Source organism: Gopherus evgoodei, chromosome 3, assembly GCF_007399415.2.
Source record: "Gopherus evgoodei ecotype Sinaloan lineage chromosome 3, rGopEvg1_v1.p, whole genome shotgun sequence".
In the NCBI taxonomy this organism is placed as follows: domain Eukaryota; kingdom Metazoa; phylum Chordata; order Testudines; family Testudinidae; genus Gopherus; species Gopherus evgoodei.
Window position 1 is genome coordinate 170884469 of NC_044324.1, and position 14596 is coordinate 170899064.

General features: G+C 41.3%; 1 protein-coding gene across 10 annotated transcripts in view; it reads left to right on the top strand.

Moving 5' to 3' along the window:
• The window catches only part of TMEM63A (transmembrane protein 63A), a 60828-nt gene that overhangs the window by 16850 nt on the left and 29382 nt on the right, over positions 1-14596 (top strand). For all 10 annotated transcript variants that reach the window (XM_030557400.1, XM_030557402.1, XM_030557392.1 and 7 more), the window contains 7 exons: positions 3478-3529; positions 4883-4991; positions 5422-5492; positions 6751-6831; positions 7873-7996; positions 8334-8467; positions 11056-11193. In XM_030557400.1, the coding sequence (XP_030413260.1) occupies positions 3478-3529; positions 4883-4991; positions 5422-5492; positions 6751-6831; positions 7873-7996; positions 8334-8467; positions 11056-11193 (709 nt within the window). The remainder of the gene's footprint in view (positions 1-3477; positions 3530-4882; positions 4992-5421; positions 5493-6750; positions 6832-7872; positions 7997-8333; positions 8468-11055; positions 11194-14596) is intronic.

Genomic DNA, 14596 nt, shown 5'->3' on the forward strand with positions numbered 1-14596 from the left:
GCTGAGGCAGGATCCATACCCAGCTCCTGGAAAGTGGTGACCCTAGCTCCACATGCTGTTTCCGCTCTGCCCCAAGCCCCAGTTTTGCGGCTCCTGTTGATTGAAACCGCGGCCAATGGGAGCTGTGGGGGCAGTGCCTGCAGGTGGAGGCAACACGTGGAGCTTGGGGCGAGGGGAGTTCCTGTTGTCCTTCTGGGGAGCTTCCCTAAAGTAAGCATGTCATAAACAGATAGCTAAGGGTTAATGTCTCTTTCACCTGTAAAGGGTTAACAAACAGTGACCTGCAACACCTGACCAGAGGACCAATCAGGAGACAAAATACTTCCAAATCTCGGTGGAGGGAAGCCTTTGTTTGTGTTTGTTGGGTTTTGCTTTGTTCTCTCTGGGCTCTGAGAGTGACCACACGTACCTACAGGCTCTCTAATCTTCTCTTCCAATTTTGCAAGTATAAAGGTAGAAAGGCAGTTTAGTCTTTTTATTTGTTTTCCTTTATTTGCAAATGTGTATTTGGCTGGAAGTATTTTAAATTGTATTTCTATTGGAGGAGGCTGTTTCTCCAATTTCTTAAGCTGACAGACCCTGTGACTTTTTACCATCTAAATTGCAGAGATAGACCTTTTACTTTTTTCTTTTCTGCCACTTCCATCCATTTGGCTCCAATCTCCCCCACCTCCATTACCGTTTTGGGTTTCCCATCTAGGATGTACCTTTCTATTTCCTCAGGAACACCATCTAAGAACTGCTCCATTTGTATCAGGAGGTGCAGCTCGCCCATATTGTTAACCTGGGTTCCTGATATCCAGGCCTCATAATTCTTTGCAATGTGGTAGGCGCGTTGGGGGAATGACACATCTGGTTTCCATTTTAGGGCTCTGAACCGCCGATGGGCATGCTCAGGTGTTTATTCCCATTCTGTATCTGGCCTTGGTTTGAAAAAGTTTATAATCATTCATGTTCTCCTTAGGCATTTCAGCCGCCACCTCTGCTAAGGGTCCACTGAGCAGTGGCCTCAGCTCTATCATGTACTGGTTTTCAGAGATGTTGTATCCATGGCAGGTCCTTTCAAAATTTTCTAAGAAGGCTTCAGTGTCATCACCTGCCTTGTAGGTGGGAAATTTTTTGGGATGTGGAACAACAACTGGTGAAGTGTTGTTAGGATTGGCTGTGTTCTGTTGCTTAGCCTGTTCTAATTCCATGGCCTGCTGGTGGGCTTCCCTCTGGAGCTCTATTTTTTTTCTGTGGTCCGCGTCTTTGGCTTCTTGTTCTCTTTAGTAGGCTTCCTCTTAGATTTTTTTCTTCTCTTTCTCTCAGCTCCACCTCTTTTTCTCTTATTTCTATTTCTTTTTGTTTTCTTTCCATGTCTCGCTTGTGGTCGGCGTCTCTGAGGTGTTCCTCTGCAACCAGTCTTGCCAGTTCCTGTTTCAAGTCCTTGGTAGTCATGGTTCCTGCTTTCTTGTGTTGGAGTGCCCTCTGGTGTTTACTGCCTGAACTGCTGTTCCTCTGCTGCCTGATTGGGATTGCCTAGCAACAGTGCCTTTTTTAACTTCTTCTACCTAATCTTTCACGTTTAAGTTAAAACAAAAGAAAACCTTTGATATGCAGTTGTGTTCTGCTGGTGTAGCTGACTCACAGCTGGAATCCTATTGTTTAACAAAAGACCCTTGTTAAACCTTAATGTGTGTGCCCTGAGGCAATCTCTGCACAACCAGAAGGGAGCAAGGAAAAAAAAAATTCTCTGGCTGTAGTTTTAAAACCCCCTTCTCTCTACTTACAAGCAGCTAGCAGAGAAAAAGAAAAATAATATTCCTACTGGCTTTTGCTTTCCATCTTTCCCACACAGTGCCACCATGTCATAGTATCTTTCCCCAATCTGAACCTTAGCGTCTAGAAGTTGGGGTACTAGCATGAATTCCTCTAAGCTTAATTATCAGCTTAGATCTGATAAGCTGCCACCAATCAGGAATTCGAGTGCCTGATACACTCTGGTCCCCCCAAAACTTTCCCTGGGGACCCCCAAGACCGAGACCCCCTAGATCTTAACACAAGGAAAGTAAACCCCTTTCCTCACCGTTGCCTTTGTCAGCCTTCCCCTCCCTGGGTTACCCTGGAAGATTACGGTGATTCAAACCCCTTGAATCACAACACAGAGAAATTAGGTCTCCTGGAGAGAGAGACAGATTCACGCTCCGTGAATCTAAAACAAAGGGATTCCACCCTTCCCCTCCCTTCTCCTTCTCTGTTAAGTACAGACTCAATTCCCTTGAGCCTCAACAAGGGGAAAAAAATCAGACAGGTCTTAAAAGCAAAACTTTTAATAAAAAGAAAGAAAAAAGTAAAAGGGCTATCTCTGCAATTTAGTTGGTAAAAAGTCACAGGGTCTATCAGCTCAAGAAATTGGCGAAACAGCCTCCTCCAATAGAAATACAATTTAAAATACTTCCAGCCAAATACACATTTGCAAATAAAGGAAAATAAATAAAAAGACTATACCGCCTTTCTACCTTTATACTTACAAAATTGGAATAGAAGATTAGAGAGCCTGTAGGTACGTGTGGTCACTCTCAGAGCCCAAAGAGAACAAAGCAAAACCCAACAAACACAAACAAAGGCTTCCCTCCACCGAGATTTGGAAGTATTTTGTCTCCTGATTGGTCCTCTGGTCAAGTGTTGCAGGTCACTGTTTGTTAACCCTTTACAGGTGAAAGAGACATTAACCCTTACTATCTGTTTATGACAAAGCACCACTCCGCACCTCAATTCCCAGCCCAGAGCCCCCCGTCTCCCAAACTCCTGCTGCTGGAGGGCTGTGGGGCCCGAGACTGCCTTGGCGGTAGTCAGTGTGACTGGCCTAGGAGCTGCCCAAGCTGCTCAGGTGGCTCCTGGACCAGCCACACCAGGCTGCTGCAGAAGTCATGGAACGTCATGGAATCCATGATTTCTGTGACAACACGGAGCCTTAATTATGGGGTTGTATTTTTGTTTTTCCAGAATTACTGTTACTCTTTTTTCTCTTTTCCCTGACAAACCAGTGTTTCTTTGGATTGTCTGTTTCCTTGTTATCATGATTAGCGATGCTGTCAGTACAGTTATGGAAATAATAGTTCTCTAATTTGAATAAATATTTGAGATAAAACATCATTAAAGATGGGAAATTGAACTAGTCCCCTAACAGATTTTTTTTTTTTTTTTTTTTGCAAACCTGTAGATATCCAGCGTCCAAATGTTAAAAAATCAGCTGCTGTTTCCCTTTGCAGTCTGAATGCAATATCTTCTTGTTTTACTCAATTTTAAAATAAAACCATGGTTAGGCCAGCATTTAAGTATCTGTCTTATTTTGAATGTTTATTAACATTAAATTTGATGAACTTTAACAGTAAACATAAATTTATTTAAGTGTGTTTTATAATTTATTTACTTACACTTTTCATATGAATGGTGCACCAGATAAATATACCATGTACTTTGTCCTTTTTTTAGATAAAGATCCTTATAGTTTTGGGAGAACAACTATAGCAAATTTACAAACTGGGTAAGTAAATGTTGGAAAGTATTAGATAATATTTTATATTTGTTGGAAATATTATGCCTTTCTGAGTCTTACCTTAGTCTTAAAAACATAAAATTTTACCACATGCTTGGTGATGGTATTATTATTTATTGCTATTTTTTGGGTGTGTAAACTGAAACAAGTTATGCGACTCACTTGAGGCTATAGCAAGACAGTTATGGTGCGGGGAAGAGAAATCTGGAGTCCTGGTTTCTACAGTCTGCTTTTACTAAACCACATGCTTCTCTTGAATAATAGATGTTGATGTAGCAATGTTGCTGGCAGAAATTTCCACGCTAGAAGAAACTATACTTGTCAGTATTGTTTTGATCTCACAGCTTTAATACAATGTATGGTTTAATTGATTAAAATTCTTTCTTACACCAGACCTATGTGCCTGTCTCTCTTGAGAAGACTATTAAAATCAGTCATGCATTTGAAGAACTGCCATAAAAATAGTTGGATCACTGAATATAAACATAATTCCTTTATGTATTGTTCTCATCTTAAAAAAAAAATCCCATTCCTAAAAAGCCTAGCTAGGGTAATTGACAACTTGTTATATTTGTTTAGTAACATAATACTTAATAAATGGGTATTTTAAAAGGTTTAAAGTATAAAAATCTGTCTGTCTTATCCTTTTTTCAAACAGAAGCTTTGAAACCATATTTTAATTACTGATCCTATTACAAATAAGCAGATTGTTGACAATACACATTTTGTTATGTAAGTTTTGAAAGAGAGGCTGACAAACACAGAAGGTAATGGAGTTCAGTAGAGTTAAGGTTGCATAGGCTGTCACATTAGATATGTATATTTTTTTCAGTTCATTCCATTTCACTCATATTTCCTCAAATGGTCAGTTGTTAACCTAATATAGACCATAAGTCATTCTGTTTCTCTTAATTCTGCTGGTCAACCAAAATCATGTTTTAGATTTGCGTAAGGACTGGGCCCACGGAGAATTCAGCTAATTACTTAGTGCAGTGAATTGTAATATCTACAGAAAAATTGTCTGTAAATCAACTGTGTGGCAAAGTGTGCCTATACACAGCTGGATAAGAAGGCATGTGTTCAAAGACTACCCAAAAAATGAGTCGTTCCTAGAATAGTTGTATTCGTTGGAGAGCTACTATTTTTATATGATGGGCTGATAAGTCACATGGTTAGACCAGATACCTGCATGGGCAAAACCACCCATCAACCAGAGACCAGTTTTCTTACCCTAATGCCTGATGAACTGTTGTATTCTTAATAGTATTTTAATAGTTACCCATGCAGATGTGGCTCTAAATTCCATTCACTTCTAATATTCTTAAATGTTTTGTTCCACAGCAACGATCTTCTGTGGTTGCACACTGTTTTTGCAGTTATTTACCTGATTTTGACTGTTGTCTTCATGAGACATCACACCACATATATCAAGTATAAAGAGGAAAACATAGTAAGTTCATTTACTCAAAGAAATATGCAGCACATTTGAAAGGGGAAAATGCTGAAAAATAAAATACAAAAATACTTTCCCACCCTTCCAGAATGTCAATAGATGTGAACGAATCCATAAAAGGTAGACACTCCCTAATATAATAGGTTCTAATCACAGCGAGAAAGACCAGGTAGAGTAAATCACAAGAGGAGTAAAAACAAACCTGAGATTTTGTTTTGGCCTGTTGCCAGTATAGGGCCAAATTCAGTGCTGTTGTAAATGGATGCAACACCCACTGAAGTCAGAAGCTGGTCTTCTGTTTTCTATTGTTTGTTTATTTAATAAAGATATTTTGATGTGCTGTGTCATAGTTTCTGCCCCCCTGCCCCATGTTCCTTTGGCTCTCTTCCTTTTTGTTGTGAGAAACTGAGATGTTTTTCTTCTGCAGGTCAGGCGCACACTGTTTATAACTGGCCTTCCCAAAAATGCAAAGAAAGAGGCTATAGAAAACCACTTCATGTAAGTCAAGAACTAGCATGTGTAGGGAAAGGGGTTTAAAGCAATGTCATGGCAGTTTTAACAATCCAAACTAGATGTGTCCTTGTTTTTAAACTGTTTAAAACCTGTATTCTAATTGCCATATCTGGAAAAATCTTATTAATCTGGTTTTGTCAGATTAAGAGGATAGAATGCAAATTATCAGCTTTTCAAAGGGGGAAAAAAAAGTTAGTTTTTATTAATGCCAAAGAAGTGGCTGCATATTCACACTAATTTTTTTTCATGCTCTCATCTGGCCTTTGCTTGAAAGCAGAGCAGCTTGTGTCCTGTTTAATCATAATCTCTGAAAATTAAATTACAGCAACTGTTTCCAGTTCTCCAATATCTGTTTGTCAGGAGTTCGTGTTGGGAGCTAAATGATTGATTCTGATGTTAATTAGAAATCAGTGATAACTGTTACCTCTGTTCCCCTAAAAACCAACCCAGGGTCACACTTGCATTAGTTTTATTACAATGCTGCTGTTAGGTCAGATAGAAAAGAGATGGAGCTTATTCATACATGCACACATTCACTGCATTCATACCCTCATGCACCCACATACTTACACAGGTGGAGAGTTACCGGAGACTACATGGAGGCCGAGAAGCCGAAGCGTGGTAGATCTGGTGTGTCCGCTTGCAGTCATGAATCCAGGTTGCTGAGCAGGTCAAGGAGCAACAGTTGCTTGTGTGCATGGCTGCTTCCTTTTGCTGGAACTGGGCAGCTCCTGTCATATACACTGAGTTTTCCTTCTGCGTCCATCACCGAGAAGCATTCCCTGACCAGTTCCTTTCATGCATACCAGGTTCTTCTTTTCTTTACAGCACTCCGTGATTGCCTTCTCAGAGCAGATTATATTAGACACACCTGGCTCCAGGCTTCTTCCTCCTTGCAGTTCCTCTCTGCCCAGTCCCACATACACTCCCTTGTTCGCTCTTTTATCTTCCCCACACACTCCCTTGTTCACACACTCGCTGATTGTGTGATGGGACATTACACAGCCTGGAAGTTCATACAGGGGGTAACTTGAAAAGGTTACAGAGCTTGCAAAGGTTACAAAACTTAAGACTATGCTAACAATAACTGAAGTTACAAAGTCTGCAAAAAGGTTGCAGAACTTAGTGATACAAGTTACAGATCTTACAATCGCATTTGAGCAGAGGCTTTACATAACAATAACCTTCTGAGACATTCTCCAGAGTGTCCACTCTCTTCTAACATGTCTCTTCTCCTTTCCAGTGCTGCATATCCGACCTGCAATGTGCTAGAGGTCCAGCTGTGTTATGATGTAGCTAGACTTATCTGTTTGCACAAGGAAAGGTACCCATGTTTATATTCTAGCTATGTTTATTATAGTGCTATAGAAACAATGCCAAGCTTTATTGAAAACATGGCAAAAGCAGAAAACTTGTAGATGCCAGAGATGAACCTGACCGGGCCATTTCCAGTAGGTGCTACATGCTTCATATGAATGAAGTGCCATGACTCGGTGATTTGACAAGGCAGTATAGTGATTGTCAAGGTATGAAACCTTAGTTTTAAATTATTAACTTTGGGACTCTGGTTCCCAGCACAGTGAGGCTAGGTGCACACAGAGGAGGTTAAACTCAGTAACAAAAGCCAGATTGTCCTCCAGACACCTTGGTTTTGTGGAAAGGTTCGCTGAGGTGGCCCTGGTCTGGTAGAGAAGTAGCTTTATTTAAATTTATGTATACGGAAAACTCTTGACTAAGCAGTGCTGGATCCATTGAAACTTGTAGCTGGATGGGAAAACTAGAACAGAACTCATACTGGTGTTTTTTAAAAAAGAAAAAGGGAAAAAAAAGCCACGTCCTTGAAGTCTCTTTCCAAAATCTAGCACATAGTTCAGGGCAAGACTTTGATTCTAGCCTTGCACCACAAAATAATAATCCTTGGTACTTCTTAGTATTTTAGGAAGGAATTTGTTAAATACAATGAACCTGGGGTGATTTATAGTGAATGTCCAGAATGCAGTTTAGGTAGTTCTAGGTTAGATCTGGGCTGGCATTTTAAATTAACCGTAATTCTGAAAATAAGCACTAGTATTACTGAAGAAGCTCTTATTTTAGTGAAAAAAAAGCACTGAAGAGAACCCTGTTATGTGTACAAATGACATAAAAGCAGCAGCCAGAATGTTTTATGTGGAGCTTTTATTTATTTATTTTTGGAGGGTGGGACAAGGGGAGTGTAGGTTTATTCCTTGTCTCTTCTATTCATACAATGTTTCTTTATCAATCCTTAGGTGAACTTTGTTTCTCCCAGGATTATACTCTCCTTAGGTTTGTTGTTATAAAACTACTGTTCCATTGCATAATCTTATGTGTGTATTTTTTTATCCAGAAAAAAGGCAGAAAAAAGTCTGATATATTTTACGCACCTGCATGAGAAGAATGGCAGGCGGGTCCGAATCAACCCAAAGCCATGTGGTCAATTCTGCTGTTGTGAAATCAGAGGATGTGAAAGGGTAAAGGATAGTTTCTATTACTGAGTTATTAGCCAGAACAATGGAAAATTGCAACAAAAAAATTGCAAAGCTTACAGAAAACTTCTTGATTTGTGCAAAGAATTTAGCATCCTCTTTGTTGCATGTTTCAATTTCTGCAACATCCTTCCTGGCAAGTGGCAACTAGAATTGCCAAGAACATTTGAAGTGTGGTCTTGCTGGTACCTTACTATAGTTCAAAGAAAAACTTCCTGGTTTTATTCCACACCACAATGGGACTGCAGTTTGTGGAGCTTGTGTTTGATGAGTATATGAGCCATTTGGTATTGATATGTAACAGAAATCAATTTTCCAACAGGTAGATGCTATAGATTACTATACCCAAGTGACAAATAAGCTGCTGGCTGAGTACTTAAAAGAGGAACAAACTGTTCATGACAGCCCACTAGGAATGGCTTTCGTAACATTCCAGGAGAAATCCATGGCAACATAGTAAGTTTTGTGTAGTGTGTCTTTTTGTTTTGTGAACACCATAGTTATGACTGAGCAAGCCCCTACTTGTGTAACTTATACACCTAGGTGAGTTTCTCTTCACCCACTTTCTCAATTTGGTTTATTTTGCTCACTTGTATGCTTTCCCAGAGATGCACGTAGTCCCCAGACTTTGAATTAGAAATCAGTGTAGCAAGGAACCGGATGGATCTGGGACTTCATGGGATAAAGAGCCTTTCAGTTCTAGTCTGGATTCCAATCTAAGTGAATCTTGGACTAGGTGAATAGGTGGCTTAAGGGAAATGAGTTACTGATCTCCATTCATTTTCTAGTGAGCAGATGACCCAGTCGCCAAACTACCATCACAGTGTTGCAAACTAGCACCCTTGTTAGTAGTTTCAACAAAGGAGAAGTCAGCAAGTGAATTGGCCATAGATGCCAAACTGTTCTGTCTTTTGTAGGTACACCGTCCATGCTAGGGGGGTGGAACATTAACAGGGTAGCATGGAGATTTTTGTGCTGGCTGTCTTACATCTGTTCTGTGGATAAACAAGACTTCAGTGAACTTTGCACCGATGCAGGGTGCTAAAGTATATATTTGGGTGTGTCCAAATTTATATACATAGCAACTTTGCTTTCTTTTTAGTTATTAATATCCAGATTACTGCGATGATGAATAAACTCAATTCAGAGAGCCCTAATGATACAGAAATGTTCAATGGCCAGTCTTCGGCAAAAGGCTGAATATGATACTGTTAAGTAATTATGTTACTACTAACTGTGATGAAAGGATAGACCGTTACTTGACACAACTTCATGTTCTTTCAAAATCCCTTCTGTTTGCAGCACACTGCACAACCCTCACAGTTCAGCTCTGCAACTTATATTTTCTAACTCAATATATGCTTGACATTTACTATAGCTATGGATATTTATTGACCTGATCCTGGAAGTTGCTAAGCACCCTCAACTCCCTCTGAGTTCAGTGGGAGTGATCATGCTCAGCATTGCTGAATTGGGTCATTGGTAGGGATAATTAACTTAGTCCCATTGTTCTTAGTGGGCTGTTAGCTGTCTGCTTATCTCTTATTAACAGGCTCACAAAGATGATTAAGGAAGGAGATCAAGGTCTTTATTTTATAAAAATGTGGTTCCTATAGGACAACAGATCATTCTCTGTGGGCCACTCAGCTTTGCCATATATGCCCCCTTTTGTCAAAATATCCATAATCTCTTAACTTTCAGGACATACTATAATCCCGGTCTTGAATGTGGATTTGAAGAGGTGTAGGATGTGGGGTTTCTTGTGGGAATTTGAGGTGTCAGGGAGGTTGTACTTGAATTTCTGATTAGCCCTACCAAGAGGAACTGAAAAAGATGTTGCCGTCTGTTTGGTGGTTTCATTTAGTTTTGGATCAATGCAATGGACTTTTTCTTCTGGAACCTGGGCTATATTATATGTGAATAAAAGTTCCACATCAAAGGACCAGGCAGTTGGGTACCAACGGCAGTCATTGCTTCAGAGAAAACAGTAGTGGAATAGCAAAGGTGTTGCAAGCCAGGCTTAAAATGCTTTGATTCATTTTAATGTGGAAGCTTCATCGTGATGCTTGAGCATCACATACTGAGGATACTAAATTTTACTTCAGATGTTGCTTGCATTGTTTAAAACAAGTACAAGAGCAGGCACTAATTAAGTATTTTCTCCTGCAGGATGTGGAAGTGTTATGGTAATACTATTATTGCAGTAAGGAAAAAAATCCCTCTTTCCCTGGTTGATATTTGTATATGTGTTGCCCTGTATCCTTTTATGTAAATGAAGAATAGTCATGATTACATTCACGAACTTCAGAGAGGCACGCAATTTAAATATAATGCATACCCCTGCCATGCTTACATATCAAAACTCATCTGGGACAGGGTTTTTTAACTGTTAAACGAACAGTCATACCATTTGAAATTTGTGCCTAAGACTATTGCATTTGAGAAAGTTATAAGTGCTCTGCTTGTGGCCATAATTGGATTGGGTGTGAATGCACCAAATGCCAATCAAATCATAACTCTAGACGATATAATCAAGTCTTAAATTTACACTTTGGGAAGGGGAAGAAGGGGTTTCAGGCAGTGAGAATAATCAGCATAGTACAAACATGCTCAAAAGTGCTATTCTAAACTGGTGGCTGATGTCGGTTTCAGTATCATCAGTAAGAATGCAGACACATTTGCTGCTTTGTAATAACCGGCCTGTAGAGCTTTTTACGAAGGCATGTAGAACACAGAGAAGAGGTTTTTTTGTTGTTGTTTTGTTTTGAATATATTTAATATATAAATCATCATCACAAACTCTACTTTCATGATAGTGCTGTGCAGCTCAAAGCAAGACTGGTTAGGTGTCCATAAACTCTGATCAAGCCAGACTTGGGTAATTGTTTAAATGATGACTATTATATGCATGTGTGACGTTATGGTGAAGTCCAAAATACTGTCTCGAGGGTGTGATTAAAGCCTTTCCCTTTATTGGCAATCTCCCTGCTTAAACATGTGACATTTCCAGCTGCAAAACTACATTGTTTTTTTCTTTATTGCAGTATTCTGAAAGACTTCAATGCCTGCAAATGCCAGAGTTTTAAATGTAAAGGGGAACCTCAGCCATCAGCCTACAGCAAAGAACTCTGCATTTCAAACTGGAATGTTACATATGCCACCTATCCAGAGAATATTTGTTGGTAAATTCTTGATCACTTCACATCAGTTTCTAATCCAGAATATAAATTTGGAGTTGGAGGGGTTGGGTTATTTTTCTCCTCAGAAGAAAATTATTTTTTGCCCAGATACTGAGAGTTTGAACCATTGTCACATTGAACACTTGTGGGCTAGTGGATTGAACACAAGACTGGGAGTCGGGATATCTGGGTCCTGTTGCCACCTCTACCACTGAAATGCTTTGTTGACATTGGGCAAGTCACTCATGGCCTGATATTTTTCAGAGGTTGTGGGTACCCGTGTCTCCTATGGACTTCAGGGGCAATTGAAATCAATGGGAGCTGTGGTTGCTCAGCACCTCTGAAAATCATTCCCTTAATACCTGTGCCTCAGCTTTTTCATCTGCAAAATGGGGATAATGCATACCTATTTTTGTGAGATGTATGGATGAAAAAGCCCTATATTAGAGCTAAGTATTATAAAAGTATTTGACTTCTAGTATTAGCTGCCGTATTATAGCAATAGCTGAACCCACTGTATACTGAAACATTCTTTTAAAATCTTATTGCTGTCACAGTAAATTTCCCAGCCATTCTGTGCCACTTGGGGGGGGGGGGGGAGTTTTTGAAAATAAGCAAATGGTGTTGAATTGGTTTTTTTTTTTCTCCCTTCCTGTCACATTCAAAAGCTAGAGGGGTACACCAAAGATCATTGAAATCTTTCCAGTTACCTTGCAAGTGGCTTGTATGTAATGTAGCCTTACTCATAATGCTGGTTACAAAATTTTTTCACAGAGGTCGTGGAATCCGTGACTTCCAGTGACCTCTGTGAATTCAACCCCAGCTCCTGGCCGCTATGGGCGGCAGGGGATACCCCCGAACTCCTGACCACCATGGATGGTGGGGCTGCAGTTCAGGGTTGGCAGCGGGGGTCCTCCTGGAGCTCCTGGCTGCTGCAGGCAGCAGGAGAACCCAGAGCTGCCCAGCCTCTGTAGGCGGTGTGGGGACCCTGCAGCTGAGCTCCTCATTTTGTCATGGATATTTTTAGTAAAAGTCACACACCGGTCACAGGCAATAAAGAAAAATTCAGGAAAGCCCGTGACCGGTCTGTGACTTTTACTAAAAATATCCATGACAAAATCTTAGCTTTAATTTTCAGACACTGGTTTTTGTTTTGTTTTGTTTTTTGTTTTGTTTTGTTTTTGTGACTTCCTCACTGTCACAAAATCACAAGGAGTTTTCAATAACACATTTATTCATAATACAGTAGAAGTGTTAAGCCATGATTTATTGCAAATATCCTTATTAAATACCAGTAGTCTGCTCCCTTTTAACTTGTGATTCTTTTCGATGTTTGAATCCTCTCTAATATCGGAGCATCCATTTAAAAATGCAGGGTTGTTCCATCTGACTTCTGGTACTCCAGAGGTTTATTTTCTCCATAACTGCAATTCTACCATCAGGATAAAATACAAAATCTAGCTTCTTATAATATAACAGTGTGGTTCATACCTTCATTTTTGCAACCATGGTACCTTGAGATGTGAATTATGCAGTTCTGGTAAGCTGCTATGAGTGGGGTTAGGTTTAGTCAGTACTTGGATTGGAGACCCCCAAGGAATACCTCAGCACTGCAGATAGTTGCACTAATGGCTAAGTAGATGACATTCTTCCCTCTGAGTCGGAAGTGGTGATGTTGGTGGGGAAGCACTCACATAGCTAGGGCCCTACAAAATTCACAGCCACGGACTGTGAAATCTGGTCTCCTCCCCCCCGCCGCCCCCGAAATCTGTTTTTGTGTGTGCGTATGTTTTTACCCCATATTGTACAGACTTCATGGGAGAGACCAGCGTTTCTCAAAATGGGGGTCCTGACCCAAAAGGGAGTTGCATGGGGGTTGCAAGGTTATTTTAGGAAGGTTGCAGTATTGTCACTCTTACTTCTGTGCTGCCTTCAGGGTTGGGTGGCTGGAGTGCAGCAGCTGTTGGCCTGGTGCCCAGCCCTGAAGGTGGCATCCCGCCAACAGCAGCCCAGAAGTAAGGGAGTCAGTACCATACCATGCCACCCTTATTTCTGCGCTGCTGCCTTCAGAGCTGGGCGGCCGGAGAGAGGCAGCTGCTGACTGAGGGCTCGGTTCTACAGGCAGCAGCGCAGAAATAAGGGTGGTAATACCACACCAGGCCATCCTTACTTCTAGGCTGCTGCTGGGGGTGGCTCTGCTTCAGAGCTGGGCTTCTAGCCAGCAGCCACCATTCTCCAGTGCCCAGCGTGGCTGCCAGCAGCAGTGCAGAAGTACGGGTAGCAGTACTGCGACCCCCCTCACAACTCCTTTTTGGGTGAGGACCCCATCAATTACAACACCGTGAAATTTCAGATTTAAATAGCAGAAATCATGAAATTTACTTTTTTTTTTTTTTAAATCCTTTGACCATGAAATTGACCAAAATGGACCCTGAATTTGGTACGGGCCCAACACCAGAGGTGAAAGTAAGCCGGTCCAGTCCAGCGTACCTGCAAGAGCCAGTATGCTGTGCCAGACTGGACCAGCATCTCCAGCAGTGATTTAAAGAGCCCAGAGCTCCAGCCGTGGCAAGGAGCCCTGGGCCCTTTAAATTACCACTGGAGCTCCAGCAGCCAGGCTTGGGTGGGGATTTAAAGGGCCCGGTGCTCCTGCCACTGTGGGGAGCCCCAGGCCCTTTAAATACCTGCCTGAGCCTTGCCACCCCAGAGTAGCGGCAGCAGGGATCCGGCGGTGATTTAAAAGGCCCGGAAGTCGGTGGCGGCTGGAGCCCTGGGCTCTTTAATTTGCCCGTGAGCCCTGGGGCTCCCAGTTGCCTCTGTAGCTGGGAGCTCCAGGGTGATTTAAAGGCCCTGAGGCTCCCATCTGGAGCCCTAGGGCCTTTAAATCTTGAAAGACCCAGCCTGTTCCAGTTGAGGCGACCCCCTACTCAGGACTCTGGCATACCAATAAGTCCTTTAAGTTACTTTCACCCCTGCCCTACACATAGGAGTATTCTTTCTGAAATGCTAACACCATTGTGAGGTGAGGAAGTATTTTCCTAGAAGGACAGGGTGAGGTGGAGAGGTTAAGTACTTACTCATGTCTGTACAGTGAGTCATTGTTGGAACTGAGAGTAGAACTCAGGTGTTCCTGTCTCCCAGACCTCTGTTCTAACTGTGACTGACTTCAGACATGGTGGTGTTGCATGTGCCATGTTAGTCAGATAAGACACAAAACTAAGCTCTTGACTTTTATAGTCATTAAAGATCCCATAATTAATTTCATAAGATTTCTGACCACAATTTCTAGATTCCAGAATTATTCTGCCTACTCAAATTCCTCCTGGAGTTAGTCACTTCCTGTGTTAAACTCCTATGTATAGTAGCTGTGTTCTGGTAAATAGCAATACCATTTCATCCCAGAGGT